Source organism: Sparus aurata, chromosome 22 (genome assembly GCF_900880675.1).
Source record: "Sparus aurata chromosome 22, fSpaAur1.1, whole genome shotgun sequence".
Taxonomy (NCBI): domain Eukaryota; kingdom Metazoa; phylum Chordata; class Actinopteri; order Spariformes; family Sparidae; genus Sparus; species Sparus aurata.
Window position 1 is genome coordinate 26,375,708 of NC_044208.1, and position 15,112 is coordinate 26,390,819.

The window sequence follows — 15,112 nt, forward strand, 5'->3', positions numbered from 1 at the left end:
GTAAGCTTTTCATCTCACCTTCTCTCCTCGTGGATTTACATTCTGTGCGGTTTGTTTCTGACCATTTCCACCTCTTTCTGTCCACTTTTTCCCTCTTTCTCCTGCAGATCTGTGTTTTTTAAGGCCTGGTTGAGTTTCAGGGCTCTATTAAAAGTTCAAAGGCAGCGTTTACTACTGTAACTGGAGCTAGTCTGCACTGAGGCTTTTCACTAATGAGTGCGCAGCATACACACACACACACTCACAAAAAAACACATACACACACTCGGAGTCCATACGAATGCCCACACAGCGACACATGTTCTCCTCATGGAGGCTTCGGTCGATATTCCCCGACAAAGTTCATTGTTGCTACAGGACGCGGAGAGCCAAAAGATTTATCGCAGACGTTACAACCCTTTCAGCACCCTGTCCCTGTTTGTTCCCTCTTTCCTCCTCTTCCTCTGCGCTCTTCCAAACAATATATCAGGCTGCTTTTCTGACAGATGAATAGGAAAGTATGATTTAATCAGATCCGTGAGTTCAAAGAGCCAGAGCTGTATTTCTTGAGCCTTGAGCCTGATTTCAAGATCTGTTTTTACGTTTATAGAGATTAGAGAGCTTGTTGTGAATGCATAAAAAAAATAATCTATGTCCATTTGTGTGACTTAGAGAAATGCATTTTTAATTTGAAAAGGAAATTATTTGACAGATAAACTTTGATTCCTCATCTTTTTATGTTGAGGATTCAAATTCTGCTATTTATTTTTGCTAACTAGAAAATTTAGACTTTATTTTGTAGAGTCGCTGTCTTATAATCAGTCACTTCATTACTCGCTTCATGTGCAGCTTTTTGTATCACTTCCTGTAATCAAGATTGACTTCACGCTTGAGATCCAACATGATTTGTGGATTCTTTTTCTGAGCACGTCGTACTTGTCAAGTCTCCGTGTGTACATTACATTTAAGTTGCATTAAGACCTTTAAGGACACGAAAATAACCAGAAAAATCGTTAATGGCTTCTCTACACTTCTTTCCACAAACCTTTTATAACAAATTAGAATTTAATAATGTTTGTTGAGTCTTCGGAGCGCTGCGGTTTTGACCTTCCTCTCCGCTGCGTCCTCGGATGTCTGACATTCCAGAGTAAACACAAAAACAAACAACCCAGACAGCGAGGCCTGGGATTAGACGGGTGGTAGACACATATTTCCACCATGCCAAACCGTGTGTGTGTGTGTGTGTGTGTGTCTTTCAGGTTTATTTGAGTTGCTATTCATTTTTTTTTTTTTTTATTCCCATTCAATTGTGGTTTTGCTGTCATTAGGTTTCAGTGAATTTAAGATGTTTTTATTTCAAAATAATGTTATTTGAGCATTTATTTAATTTGATTTCTAGTTTGTTAAAAGTCAAAATAACTTTTCCAAGAAGCTTTTGGATGCTGCTCATTTCAAATGAAGCTCATTACAAAATATATTGACATCAATTTAGTTTTCACTTTATCTTCAGTTATTTTTTTAAGTCGCATCTGGTTGGCACGTGCACTAGAACCGCAGCATTTGAGCAATTTAGCTTCAAATTATCCCCCAAAAAACATATTTTCTCAGAAATGTATTTTTTAAATGAGCTTTGCAAACAGTGATGAACATAATAATCCTGGCTGTTCCTATCAGAGCTGAGGGGGGGGGGCTAACAAGATGAGCAAGCAAAGTGGTCCGGTTAGTTTCCCAAGAACAATCTGCCAAAGATTTGTTCTTAGTTTTGCAGTGCAAGGCCAAACAACAAGATAAAAACATTTTTGAATGAAGACAAGACAGTTTTACTGAAGTGATTGACATTCTTAAAGCAAATGTTAAGTTTTCAGTACTAACTTTGATGGGCGTAAATGTGTGTTCGGTACGGGAGCTGTAGTCGCTGGACTCGGGACAGAGGGGCGGGGTGGCGGGGCTCAGAAACTCAAAACGCCAAACGTTTATTATTACCCCATTTGCAGTAGACTTGCCTTCAGGGGAGAATCTCCAGCAATGACCCTTGGCCTCCACCGCTCAACTCCCTCCACGCTGCACCCCTTCTTTCCTCCTCCTCCTCTCCCTCCGCCTCAGATTTGCGGTCCGAAAATGTTGAAAGGAGAATAAAAGAATACAACGGAACAATATCTGAGGTCATCCGAGCCGAGGCTGCCATTCCGGGAACGGCGGAGGTTTCTGAGGCAATATTCTTTTATTCTCTTATTATGGCAGCGAACGAGAGACGAGTGAAAAACATACTTCACAGCCTTTTTTCATCCAAGAACAGATCCAAGGTGATAAAAGTGGACGCTCCTCCAGCGTTTTACAGCTTACCACTCTCTCCCTCCGTCTCTCTCTGTCTTTCTCTCCCCCTCTCTCTCTCTCTGGTCACCCCACCTTCCTTCCTTTCGTCTCCCCCCATCATTCCTCTTACCTCTTGGGAGCGGAGGTACTCGGCTGCCCGTTGGCACTGTGGATGATAAACACCCCCCCACCCAACCGCCCCCCTCGTGCACCTTAGGGCAGGAAACCCCACACGTGCGCACCTGCACTGACTGCCATGACAACGAGGACCATCTGTCCATCAAACCGGTGTCTGAAAGAACCTGTTCTGAGGCAAATGCAGGAGGATAAACACACGTACACACTCGCAGCCGCATAGTGGACCCGGGTCAGGGGTTAAAGAACCCCGTTTCCTGTCCAGACAGACGAGGGCTAAACACCCCTCCTCACTTCCACTCTGTCTCTCGGCTTCGCTCTCCGTCTGAGCTTGATCTTTGTTGGACTGCATGAACGTCTTTTTCTTTTCTTTTTTCTTCTGAATGTGATTGATGCCGTGTTTGTGATGGCAGCCTCGTCTCAGCCGCCTTAGCTCATCCTAGTGATTATTAACCGTGCAGCCTTTTTCCTCACAGGAGCTCTTAACTGCAGACCAAAAGGCTGATTTCATAATAAGCTATGGAGTAAGCTAATCTCTGAAAGTCACCATGTTTTTTTGTTCTTTTTTTTCCCCCTTCAGTCTACTCCCAACGGCTTCATTAAAAGGGCATGATCTTATGTTACAGATTTGAAAAGGCTTTGGCGAAATATTCTCGTTAGTCACTATTGAAACCAGCTCCTCAGAAATAATTTCGGGCTCTGTATTAAATCAGCAGTCTACGTAGAAAAAAAAAAAAGAAGAAAAAAACTCTTAAAGAAGTCTTTCTGAGGGCTTTTCAGAGCACACATGGCCGAATATATCTAGATATGGTTTCATGCATTTGAACTACTCGAGGCATACGTAATTTATCCTCCGCCGCTTAACCAGCCTCCAAACTGGACACGTCCCTCAGCAAAAACGAGACAAACCGAGCACGCCTCGAGTGTTTATCAAGTATCCAGAATATATTTGACTACTATTTTGCCCACGTCTGCTCCGGAGCGAGCCTCTGTGGTGCAGGGCTGCTCTGGTAATAGCCTGTGTGCTCTGCTGTGCTGAGATTAATGTGAAGACTTATTGATGTAATGATGGAGCCATGAAAGAGCACTCTGGGCCGTGGTTTGGGCCCAACACATGAGCCTAATGGACTGTGTGTGTGTATGTTTGTGTGCACGTGTTGTGTCTGCATGCTGTGTGTGTGTGTGTGTGTGTGTGTGTGTGTGTGTGTGAGAGAGAATGTGGTTTTGGACCGAAACAGATGAAATTAATTGAGAGGTTTTGCCTTCATAAGAAAGGACCTCCAGAACTGAGTCTGTATATTTTCTGTAAGATTATCTCGCTCATAGAAAATACCTGACGTTAGGTGTGTGTTGATATGTTAGTGTGTCTGTGCATGTGCGTATGACAAACTGCATGACCTCAGACTTCCCTTAACTTGTAGTTCATGCACGCTTCTGTGCGTCTCTTTGTAATTTCTGTCCATGTGTGCTTTGCATCCTGGTTCTCAGATGCCCGGTGGTTAAAGGGCAGCTCGGCTCATACCGACACTGTGGGACAGCATGGTTGGAGGCAGCGTTGGGGGAGGCTGAGTAAATACTGCCAAAATTAAAGTGGTACCTTTTACAACTAGTGCCCTGCGGTGTGTATGTATGTATGTGTGTGTGTGTGGGTGTATCTGTGTCTCCACAGATTCTCCGGTGAGGCCCAGCAGGTGCTGACAGGACCCCCTTCATCTCCCCACTCCCCCTACAAAACCCTGTTTTTTTGTGTGGATGTCGGAGACCGTGTGTGTGTGTACGTATGTGTGTGTCTGTGTGTGCCAGCAGGCTCGATCTGCTCAGTGTGGGTCTGATGTTAAAGTGATTGACAGCCGAGCAGTCACAAGGGCGATTGAGAGCAGTTGTGGGAAGAGAGGGACCTTACAGCCTCACAGCTTTCAGCCCTGAGGGGGAAGAGGGAGACAAATACAGAGAGGCAGACAGACGGAAGACAGAATCTAAACAGATTAATAGGCTGCACAGAGGATGAGGTTTGAACAGATAGATGAGTTTGGAAACGTTCTGCATGTTTGGCTTTAAAGGGAACCGTTGGATGGTCGGGCAAAAAAAATAAATAGACAAGATAAAACGTAACCTGCTTCTGATGAAAAGTGGTCTTGCGTTTTTTATAATCATCATCCTGCCTATTCCCTGATCTCATGGGTCGGAAACCCTGGGGACTATAGAGGTTTATGGGAAATAGCTCATACTCGCGGAGTGATGTCATATGTAGGAGACAGACCAAGCTCTCCCTGGCTGATACGCCGAAGGGAGGGCAAATACGAGCTGCAGCATCTGAAACACCAAAGACTCCTTAATTAAGGCGAGCTGTGATGTCTTTCTGGCCCTTCGTATTCCCCCGAGTTCTCTTCGTTAGCTAGTGCTCGCAGAGCTCAGAGAAGCCTCTGCCATTTTTCATAATCATGTCATAAAAGAATAAAATCATTTGGTTTAATTTGGTTTATTGTTTCTGAGCCAGTGAGCTTGGTTGTATGTCAATTAATTTATGGGCTAAAACTTGGCCCGCGGAGGTTATCAACACCCCCCAGTCCTCCAACTACCCTGGACATTTAAAAATTAAGTCATTTATTTCTTTGAGTTTGTTCTGTATGACTGCCACACAACCTCTTTATGTGCTACAGACAGCCAGAGTTGAAGCTCCAAGGAGGCTGAAGTAAACCAGGCATGAACTAACAGCCTGTTACGCACCATCACAGTCCTTCTGGAGGAGAGGATGTGTAGCCATGCAGGTAAGTGAATATAATAATCTTTTCAGACGCATATTTGCTTTATTTATGTGAATATATGTGCCGGAGAGACAGCCACAGCGTCCCTGCCAGTGCAGCACAGGAGAGCGCTGGGCCAGCGGCCATCTGGGTTTAGAGGTGTCTTTAAATGGCCGAGGTGTAAATCTACTGCCCATGTGCCGGAGGGGACGTCAGTTTCTCTCTGGCCCGCAGACCCGCTCACAGATCAATAAAGTTAACTCAAAACATTCACACTCTGCCATCTGAAATCAACCATTTAATGAGTTGCTGTTCCTGTAAAAAGTGGAAAAGGCCCCTTCAGATTTATTAGAATACAGAGAGAGTAGAATTCCAGAGAGGAGGAGGAGGAGGAGGAAGAGGAAGAAGGAGGAGGCGGAGGAAGCAGCAGAACTATAGATTTTCTGTTTGGATTCATTTCAGGCCCACAGACTGCATCTCTGCAACGCACAAACACATGAAAATAACTTCTTGATCCATTTTTTTTGTTATGAGTGGCATGCTTAACTATAGAAGCACTGTTAAGTTATGTAATTTCACTTAAAATACTGCAGGTCTGCTTTCATAACTTTAGCCAGGAGCAAAATGGCTCTTCAGCATGTTTCAGCAAGCGACTATAAACTTTTTACAAACACTAAATGCTGAGTAAAATAGCGCAGCAGTTTCATGGGTTACATCTATTCCTGCGGGTCCTCCGGTATAACTCACACTCCTGACGATGTGTGAAAGAAGTTCTGGCAAACTGTTAATACATTTACAAAGACTTTGAGACACACGGCCCTTCTCGCTCGTATCACTTTAATGAGAGCGGAAGTGTGGAAAACGGATATTCCTGATGTGATTTCTACTATATTTGATCGAGTGAATCATTTCATGTCGGTGTAATTGAGCTAAACTTTATGGCTGAGTGACACGCAGGTTGTGTGAAATGTGTTGATCGAGCGTCAGCAGCATTATTTAATGATGCGTAGACCGTCTTGACTGTTTTGGGTTTTTTTTTTTTGCCCCTTCCTCTTTTACGTGCCCTCAGTTTGGTTCTTTAACTCTTGGACGTCTACGCTCTCTCCAGGGTTTTCCTAAACTCCTCCTCTATCCGTTTCTAGGACACGGCCCATAAACGCACCTCGCCGTGTTCATCCAAACACCGCTCTCTACCTGAAAATCATCTGATGATTGGTTTATGCTGATGGAGTGCATATTAAGTGTTCCATTTACTCGCCGCTTCCCCAATCTCTCGCCCTCCACTACCGGTCAGGCGTCCCCCCCGAGGGCCACACAGGAATAGGAAGGAAGACGGATGAAATTGTCCTTTTTACGGCAATGTCTTACTTTTGGGGTTTACATTACTACATTATGAGGTAAATCCCTCTAGCAGCTGCCAGACAGAGAGAAGTTTCATGAGATTGTGTTACCTGCACACTCTTCTTTATGGCGGCCGCAAAGAAAATCCTACATGTTAACAAGCGCGCATGGAAAGAATTAGACCGTGGACTCCACGCAGGGCGCCGTGTCTCATCAGGTGCGACGTTACGGGGTTAAATCTGCGCATGCTTCCGGACACACGAGTATGACAGGCGCTGACAGTTGACGGCGGAGGTCAGGAGCGCGCGCTACATGGGGCAGTTTGCGACCAGCTCACCTGGCGGTGGAGACATGTCTAGCTGTGGTGCGCGGGACTATTTGTCTGCGACCCCTCTCTGAGCAAGAAAGGTGGCTAAACATGTGCGAGACGCTAGCGTGTTTGTGCTGGTAATGCGCTGTTTGTGCGAGTGTGTGAGCCTGTGTGTTTATGCTGCTAATGGGGGTTTAATTTGATAAGCGGTCTGCAGATTTGTCAACGCTCGGCTGGGATGGAGGGAACTGGGCTCTGTATATTTTGGGTAAACACGAAGGAATTCACTCCAGGTTTCGTCTTTCTCTGACTGCCTGTATGTATATCCTACTAGTCTGACATGTTGACAAAGATGTAATTGGGCATTTAGTTAGTTAGATGAGAAGATTGATCCCATTCATGTCTGTGAAACATATGAAGCTAAAGTCGATTGCTTTAGTTTGGCATAAAAACTGTAAGTAGGGGGAAAGGGCTTTTTTTTGACTGTCCACAAATGCACCCAGCACCAATTAACATGTAGTATTTTGTCTTGTGGACAGTTTTATAATTTTAGGGGAAGTTTTATGTCTGCTATGGTGCTGGTTGCCTTCAGTTGGACTGCGATGACAAGGCTCCAGGAGGCGACTGCACCCTGCCGCTCACCAAGAAATTGTTTCCCAAAACACGGAATTACTTCTGTTTAATACAAGCAGTCGTGGTTCCCTAAGACCAGTTCATGATGTTGGCTAAATCTGGGTGCAGGGATGAGGATGCATTTTGAAATTTCACTTCAGAAAAGGTCGATGAAGAAAGCAATATTTAAAGGAAATAAAAATAAATTTGCAAAGAAGCTTTTCTGCTTCTTTTAGGTGTTTTTTTTTGCCTTTTTCGATAAAAGTTACTGACATGACTGATGAGCTGTTTCTGCTCTGAGACGAGAGTGACGAGCTCAACATTTCTGGTCTCATTGAGGCGACTGGATTTGTTTCTTCTTCTTCTTGGAGGTTTGATGGCAGTTTGCGAAGGACTGGTTTTGTTTATTTCTCAGAACCTCTACTTTTACGCTGTTTACTACAGCCATGCGTAACGTAGCCGTGTAACTGCCAACTTCTGACAGAACTACGCTCTTCGTATCCACGTTTCCAAACCAGTTGAGGGAAAAGCGCCTAATCCGCATTTAGTTTTTTTTTCTTTTTTGGGACATTTCTGTATCAAAGTTAAATTTAAATCCGCTTGTCAGTCGGATGGAAACACGATGTTTGTCACATGTTTTCCGAAACCTTAAAGAGTTTAATTAAAAGCTAGAGAGGCGACTGTTGAAAGCTTAGGGTTTGAACCCCGTTCATGTGGACTCTGGTGTTGGGCCTGTGGAGAGGGTTTTCTATGGGAGACATATGGAGTTGGGGGTGGTGATGGAGGGGGCTGTAATGTAGTCACAACAGAGGGTTCAGAGCCAAAGGAAACAGGGGTCTCTCTCTCCTTCCTAAACAGGATGAGAGGACGAGACCACACGCATGGCACACTGTACGCTGTATTTGTATCTACACATAAGATCAAACTGGCTTCCTCTTTATTTCGATTTTGATTCCTGTGCTTTTTATATGATTATAAGTTGTTTCTAAAGTTCCTTTCACTGCCTTTGTTTCTCAAACACACTGTTCCTCTCTGTACAAAGCACCACGTTCCCGAAGGAGCTTGCTCTATGAATGGCTCTACTGTTTTTCTCTTATCTTTATATTCCCCCGGCTCCTCTTCCTCCTCCTCCTCCTCCTCCTCCTCCTGACCAGGAAGTGAACAGCGATAGACGGTATTATCATAGATAGACGTCTTTACTCTCTCTCTCTTGCTTACGTGTGCACAAACACACACACAGAGAACTCAACATTTAGACACAGATGTACCTCTTCAGCTAAAACAAACACACACGTTCTCTTTATTTGTCTCTTCTTTGCCATTTGTTTCGCTGCGTCCTCCAGCTCAGTCTCGCCCTCGAAAGCCTTGTGTCTGCCTTTTGGCATGTTAAGGAAGAAGTCAAAGTAAGGTCAAACTAATAATGAAAGGTCATAAATACATTTACGGTAGGATTGTCTGTGTCAGTATTGTTGCTGACGCTGTATTTGGTTGAAAATCATAATCATAGTTATGGAGTGATGGGAGTTTATTGGGTGACAACCTGATGAGAACAGAGATTTAACACACACACACACCAGAGCACAGGTATCTTTTTCGTTTATTAGCATAATGTTACCGCAGTCACGTCTAACACAACAGTTCGGTTGTGAGTTTCTGGTTATCTTGGCCCGGCAGCGGTGCAGCGACTCTGGCCACTGTGTGTGTGTATATGTGTTTGTGGTGTTATTCCAGGTGTTTTGTCAGGAATGGTGTGTGTACATCAGCTGGAGACCGGAGAGGTACCATCCTTCATCACCATGCGTGGTGTGTGCACGTGTGTGTGTGTGTGTGTGTGTGAGTGTGTGTGTGAGGGAGATAAAGAGAGTGGGTCGGTTGAGGAAGTGAGGGCGGATTTTCTGAGATCCGTAGACACCCAGAGATGCTTTGATATATTATATGGAGAAGCAGAGGGGGACAGGAGCCAGACTTGGCTCTGTGTGTGTGTGTGTGTGTGTGTGTGTGTGCGTGCACGGTGAAAGTGTGTAAACACTCTCCTCTGCCCCCGTCGTTCCGTCCAGCCGAGGCTCTGTGCCAGGAGGTACCCTCACACCGCCACAACCACACTGAGCAGCAGAAAATCCTCTGATCTTGGTGTGTGTGTGCTCATCAACATCACATACGACCGTAATGAGCATCACTGCAGGAGTGGGAGGCATCCGTACAGAGATAAGTTAAGGTAGCGAGGTGAAGGGAAACTGAGGAACCAACCTGACTCAACAGTGACTAGACAACAGGTATGATTAGAAAATAAGAGTGAGATGAGTCGAATGGTAATGGTACACAGTGGAAGTTAAAGTGGGAAAGATGTCATGAAAACTGTAAGTGGAGCTGTAGTAGATTTATTTGAATGCCAAATAAATAAAACCACAAAAGTTTCAACTCTCTAATAACAGCTGCTTTAGTACAGCAGAAATGAATTTTTCTTATAATATAAGAAGTAAAAAAAACAACATGTTTCACTTTTTTTCTCGATTGGTGACAAAAACTCTTGACGAGTGATTAAACGTAATAACAGTAGCCAGCGGAACGGCGTCCAGACATTCAGGGATTTCAGGACGTGAGGACTCGATGTTGTAAATATTATGGAAACTAAAAATGATATTGATATTGTCACATTTACATTTATTTAAGTAGAATTCCTCACGTAGAACGGACACTGAAATCCACCGGCTGTGCTGTACCATGGCTAAATGTTAAAGTGCCTTAAAGCAACACAACCACTATCACCGAGCGTAGACTTGAAATGTAACTTTAAAAAGTTTATAACGTGCTCCTTTGTGACGTGCATTGACTAAACTAACTAGGATCTATTTAATGCTCCATGACAGCATCTGCGCCTTCAAATTCAGTATGTAGCACAACATTTTTTTTTTTTTCAATGCCAACTTTTCTTTTGAGACAGTAAGAAATGGAGATCCTTCACGTCAAAACGTAAGTGGAGATTTGTGAAATGTGTGACCGTGTTCGTGCCACATCATAAGAGAAAAATCTCCAGCAAAGAACAGCAATAAATGTTGTTAAAATGTTCAAATCTTGTCTAGAGATCAGTCGTGCTGTGCGCCCCCGGCTGTAGAGGCACACCCATATGTTGAGTGTGTGTAATGTATGTGGCCATGGGTGTGTCACGGTCCACTGCACTCACAAAATCACCACAGTCAGCAAGCCTGCCTGTCAAAGTCAGGAGCCGGAGCGGGTCTACAGGATATAAAGAAAGCCTTTCGTAGGATGGAGGGAAAGAAAGTTATGTGCCATGAGGTCTCTTTTTGAATGTTTTACCTTTTATTCACTTCCCTAATCAGCCTAAAGATTGAAACATGAAGACGAATGAGGAATTTGATTTGGAGGATGCCGTAGAAAATCAGTCGTGGGTGGTTCAAAAGTGAAACAGCGATGGCTGATTTTAAAAGCTGCAACTAACGAGTATTTTCATTGTAGACTGCTCTGCCAAGTCCTTTTGTGATTAACCGTTAAGTCCACAGTGACGTCTTGAAATTGCTTCTTTTGTCCAACCGGTGGTCCAAAACTATTTTCAAATTAATCTGGAACCAGCATTGAGTATTAAGTATTAAGTTCCTTGACTGACTGTTGCAGCTCTAGCTGATTGCATCTGCTTTCACTTTTACTATTTCTTATATGTGTTACATGAGTTTATCAACATTGTGTAATTATAGTCTAAGAAGGCAGGTTAGTTTCTGACTGCAACTAGATTTCCCCTGCTGTTCTTATGACCTATAATACACCAAGTAATTATACGATGATGTGTAGTAAATTGGATGCGCCTGTAGAGAGATTTACACAATAAGTAAAACACAGTGAGCTGGATAATTTAGCTTCCCCAGTACACACGCATAGTCTAATACTAGCACATATAACAATAATAAAATGTATTTATCTCTGCTTTCAAACGTTCGGGCCGCCATGGGCAGGTAGCTAGGCTACTTACATGTTTAAGGTGGTACATCATGTTCATCGTGGAGGAGTGATAGGCAAAGTTTTTCTTGCAAAGTTTGCATGTCACCTTCTTGGGGTCATCCTTCTTCTTTTCAAAATGATCCCATATTTTAGACGTCTTTCCTGACATGCTTGGCTATTAATTGTTAACTGTCTAACCGCAATGTCGAAGAGACCTGCCGTGTTAAAAAAACAAACACTGACAGTGAGTGAGTGTCACGACTTCCTGTATCTGGCCCTTCAAATTAAAAGCCCTCCAGCCTTTTATACACAGGCCAGCTGCCAGTCACATAGATTTTGATTTAATTTTGACAAGACACAGCTCCAAATGTTTTTTGTTTTTTTTTCCTATGACCAATCGACCAATGAAATTTTGGTCAGCTAATGAGTTTTTGGTCGACCAGTGCTTGGTCGACTATTTGGGAGCAGCCCTAGAAATTAGTGTTGCAATCTACTGTAGCTTTTATGTGCTGCTGCAGTGTGCTGTAGGTATGTCGACTAAGTCCAGTCCACTGTCCAGTGTGGCTCCCCTTTGACCTCTAACCTGGCGTTAAAGGGAAGTGACACCATTTGCTGCTCCTTCTTTAGCTTCTGGTGACCTTCCGGGACCTCAGCCACAACCACACATGGAGGCCTCGCAACGATACGATCTTGAAAGGCCCTGCAGTTGTAATCTTGTACCTCATAGAAACACAAGTATCCAGAAAGAGACAATGAATGTACAGTAGAGCAAAATATAATCTTGAAAACCCCTGCTTGTTCTCCGCCCTCGCTTCTGCAGGGGCCACCTTTTAATAAAGGTGCTATACGGGCTAATGCAATAATTCAAACTGTGATGTGTTATACACATAGCCTCAGAGATCACACACTGATAGCTCACCTCGACATTGTGCGCTCCGAGCCTTTGAACCACGCGAAGACACACACACACTCGCTGTCAGCAGGTAGTTCTGCGGAGGATATAGAGAGTGCTGAATCTCGCTGTGACTCCAGGAAACCTCTGCACTCACTTCCACCTTCAGTAGGATGAAAGGAGCTCGGGGAGCTAGAGTTGCACTCCCCACAGTGTGTTAGTGTGTGTGTGTTTGAGTGAGTGTGTGGGAGTGTAACACAGCCTCGGTGCCCCTATCTCCTGTCTTTTGCGGTCCCAGCATAAGCACATTACAAATTCACACATCCCCCAACTGACACCCCCATACTCCTAACCTCCATCGCTCCACATCTGATACAATCACAACACGGCTACAAAGAGGCGGCCAGGCAGGAGGTACCGGTGCCTGAGTGTGTGTGTGTGTGTCTACCCGCTCTATTCATGGGGCAGGATGCGGGTTTTTGGCACTCGCAGTAAAATGGTGAGAAATTCCCTCAACCTCAAAGACTCTTGAACACATCAGTAGCCCCCCCCACCCCCCCCCCCCCCCCCCCCCACCCCCCCCCCCCCCCCCGCTCTCCTTCATCTTTCTATTTTCGGCTAATTTAAACACATAAAACCCTAAACCCTCAAACAGGGCATTTGATTGTAGCCATCTTCCTCTTCCTCTTCTTTTTTTTTCATTCTCCTTTCCTTCATTCAAAAAAAAGTATCACAGGGCAAAAAGCCGGCAGTGTAAAAGGAATCTCACATCCTGCTTTACCTTTTATAATAAAAGCCAGATGAGCTTTTAAATGACCTCAACTGAAACTATTACAAACTATCGTCACTAAGTTCAACCTTCATATTCATATTGTGTAATTTGTATCAGATATTCTCTCAATGCAGTTTGTAAATTGGGATTTTGATGTTCTGTTCTGTACATGTGACGTTTTTCCTCACTCGAATCGAGGGTTAGGACCCACTTGTAATATGATTGGGATTTTGCGGCTATATAAATAAAATTGATTTGTTATTAAAGTTGGTGCGGACTGAGACAATATGCAACCAGGACGAAATGAATCGACTGTTCATGTCCTCCAAAACGACACAGCAATTTTAATTTGTTTGTGCCTTCCAAGGTTAAGGTTTGGTTAGTTTTAAATCCAAAAAATAACTTGGGTTAGGAAAACATGGCAGTGTGGGTTATTCTTTTTACTTTGCTATCGTCAGGGGAGCTTTATTGTCATGGTGGCGCTGATGGCTGGACGTATTAAGAGTTCTTACCGCAGCGACTCGGATTCAATTCAAGCCTCGGCCCGTTGCTGCGCGTCGCCTCTTCTCTCTCTCCCTCTTGTCTTTCCTGTCCCCTCGCACTGTCGCCATCTTAATAAAGTAAAATAAGGACTTTGGAACTATCTTGGTCGTGCAAAACACGGCTAACTGTTGGCAACAAGGAAATGAGAGCTCATTGCTGTGTTAAAGTCTATTTTGTTGAGCCATCTATCCCACCCAAACCTCCTCCCTACCTTGTCAAACTTTTGCAACAAAAAAAAACAGTTTCATACCACAAAATAAAAGTTGTAGTAGCGATTAACAGGATGTCCCGCACCTTTTTTAATAAATAAGCATCCTGCAGCTTTGATTTGCAGTCGCGCTATTGCACATAAAACGCTCACATGCCCACAGAGGCCTGATTGACACACAGTTCACATATTAACACAGAAACAGACGGGTTTGTTACACACCCACCCACAGACCCACATGTCCACAAACCCACCCACACACCTATATGCAGTGTCTGCGATTGTGTGAGATTGACACACAGTTAAGTTTTACAGGTGCGCTGAAGCGGATAATTAGCCTGTTAGCTGTGACTAATGAAATCTCCACTGCTGTGCCCTCCACTGCTGCCGGGGCAGAGGCCACTTTCCTGTTTGGATAGGCAACGCTTTAAAGCAGAGCGGAGGGGAGCCAGCTATATGTGGGTGTGTCTTATGTGTGTGTGTGTGTGTGAAAGAGAAAGAGTGTGAGTGTGTAATGAAAGCAGGAAAAGTGAATGAATGAGTAGAGAATGAAAAAAAGCGAAGGTGGGAATTCACTTCACAGCTTCTATATGGAAATACTGTTTTTAGTGAAAGCACACACTGTCACACAGTCGAACACTCGGAGATAAATAGAAAAGAAGTGGTTATGAAGTCAGTGTGCGGCGTCGGGGTCAAGTTACTTTCCTACTCTTCATACCAGGTGTGTTTTATTTACTTACCTGTGCCTGTTTGTGTTTACCTCACACCCAACCTGGTCACACAAAAAGGGTAACGAGTAATAACAATTAACTAATAGTTAACCAATGTGTCAGGTAACAATTTACTAATGGTGTCATGTTAATTCATATATTATTTGAGAGTTTAAAAATATATTAACAGTTACAGCAATAATGAGGATACACAAATTAACATAAGTTAACATAGTAATTACCGTAAAAAACTAATATATCAATCAAATATATATTATTTTAATTTTGAAATACACATGAAAGAGACAGTGTTAATTGTAAATATGTAAACATGCTTAACATGTTTCGTTACATGCTTTTATTTACTTAATTCTTTTAAAAATATATTTATAATCCAAATGTGTTTTTTGTCCTGATAAAATATGTAACATGTATGATTTTCGCCAACAACAAAAAAATTAGAAACAGTGTTGATTATTTTGTCTACGTGTTTTATTACATGATACTATTTAAACTGTAAATTAGAAGTTTTTCTTTGTTTAGTTAGTGATTAGTTGCATAAATGTCCAAAAGATTTGAAATTCCGATTCGTGTTGCAAGTT

General features: G+C 43.3%; 1 protein-coding gene across 2 annotated transcripts in view; it reads left to right on the forward strand.

Annotated features, from left to right (window-relative positions):
* LOC115574662 (hormonally up-regulated neu tumor-associated kinase homolog) overlaps positions 1-15,112 on the forward strand; it is a 113,290-nt gene that overhangs the window by 5,116 nt on the left and 93,062 nt on the right. For both annotated transcript variants that reach the window (XM_030406336.1, XM_030406338.1), the window contains exon 2: positions 5,088-5,195. In XM_030406336.1, the coding sequence (XP_030262196.1) occupies positions 5,190-5,195 (6 nt within the window). In that variant the 5' untranslated portion in view covers positions 5,088-5,189. The remainder of the gene's footprint in view (positions 1-5,087; positions 5,196-15,112) is intronic.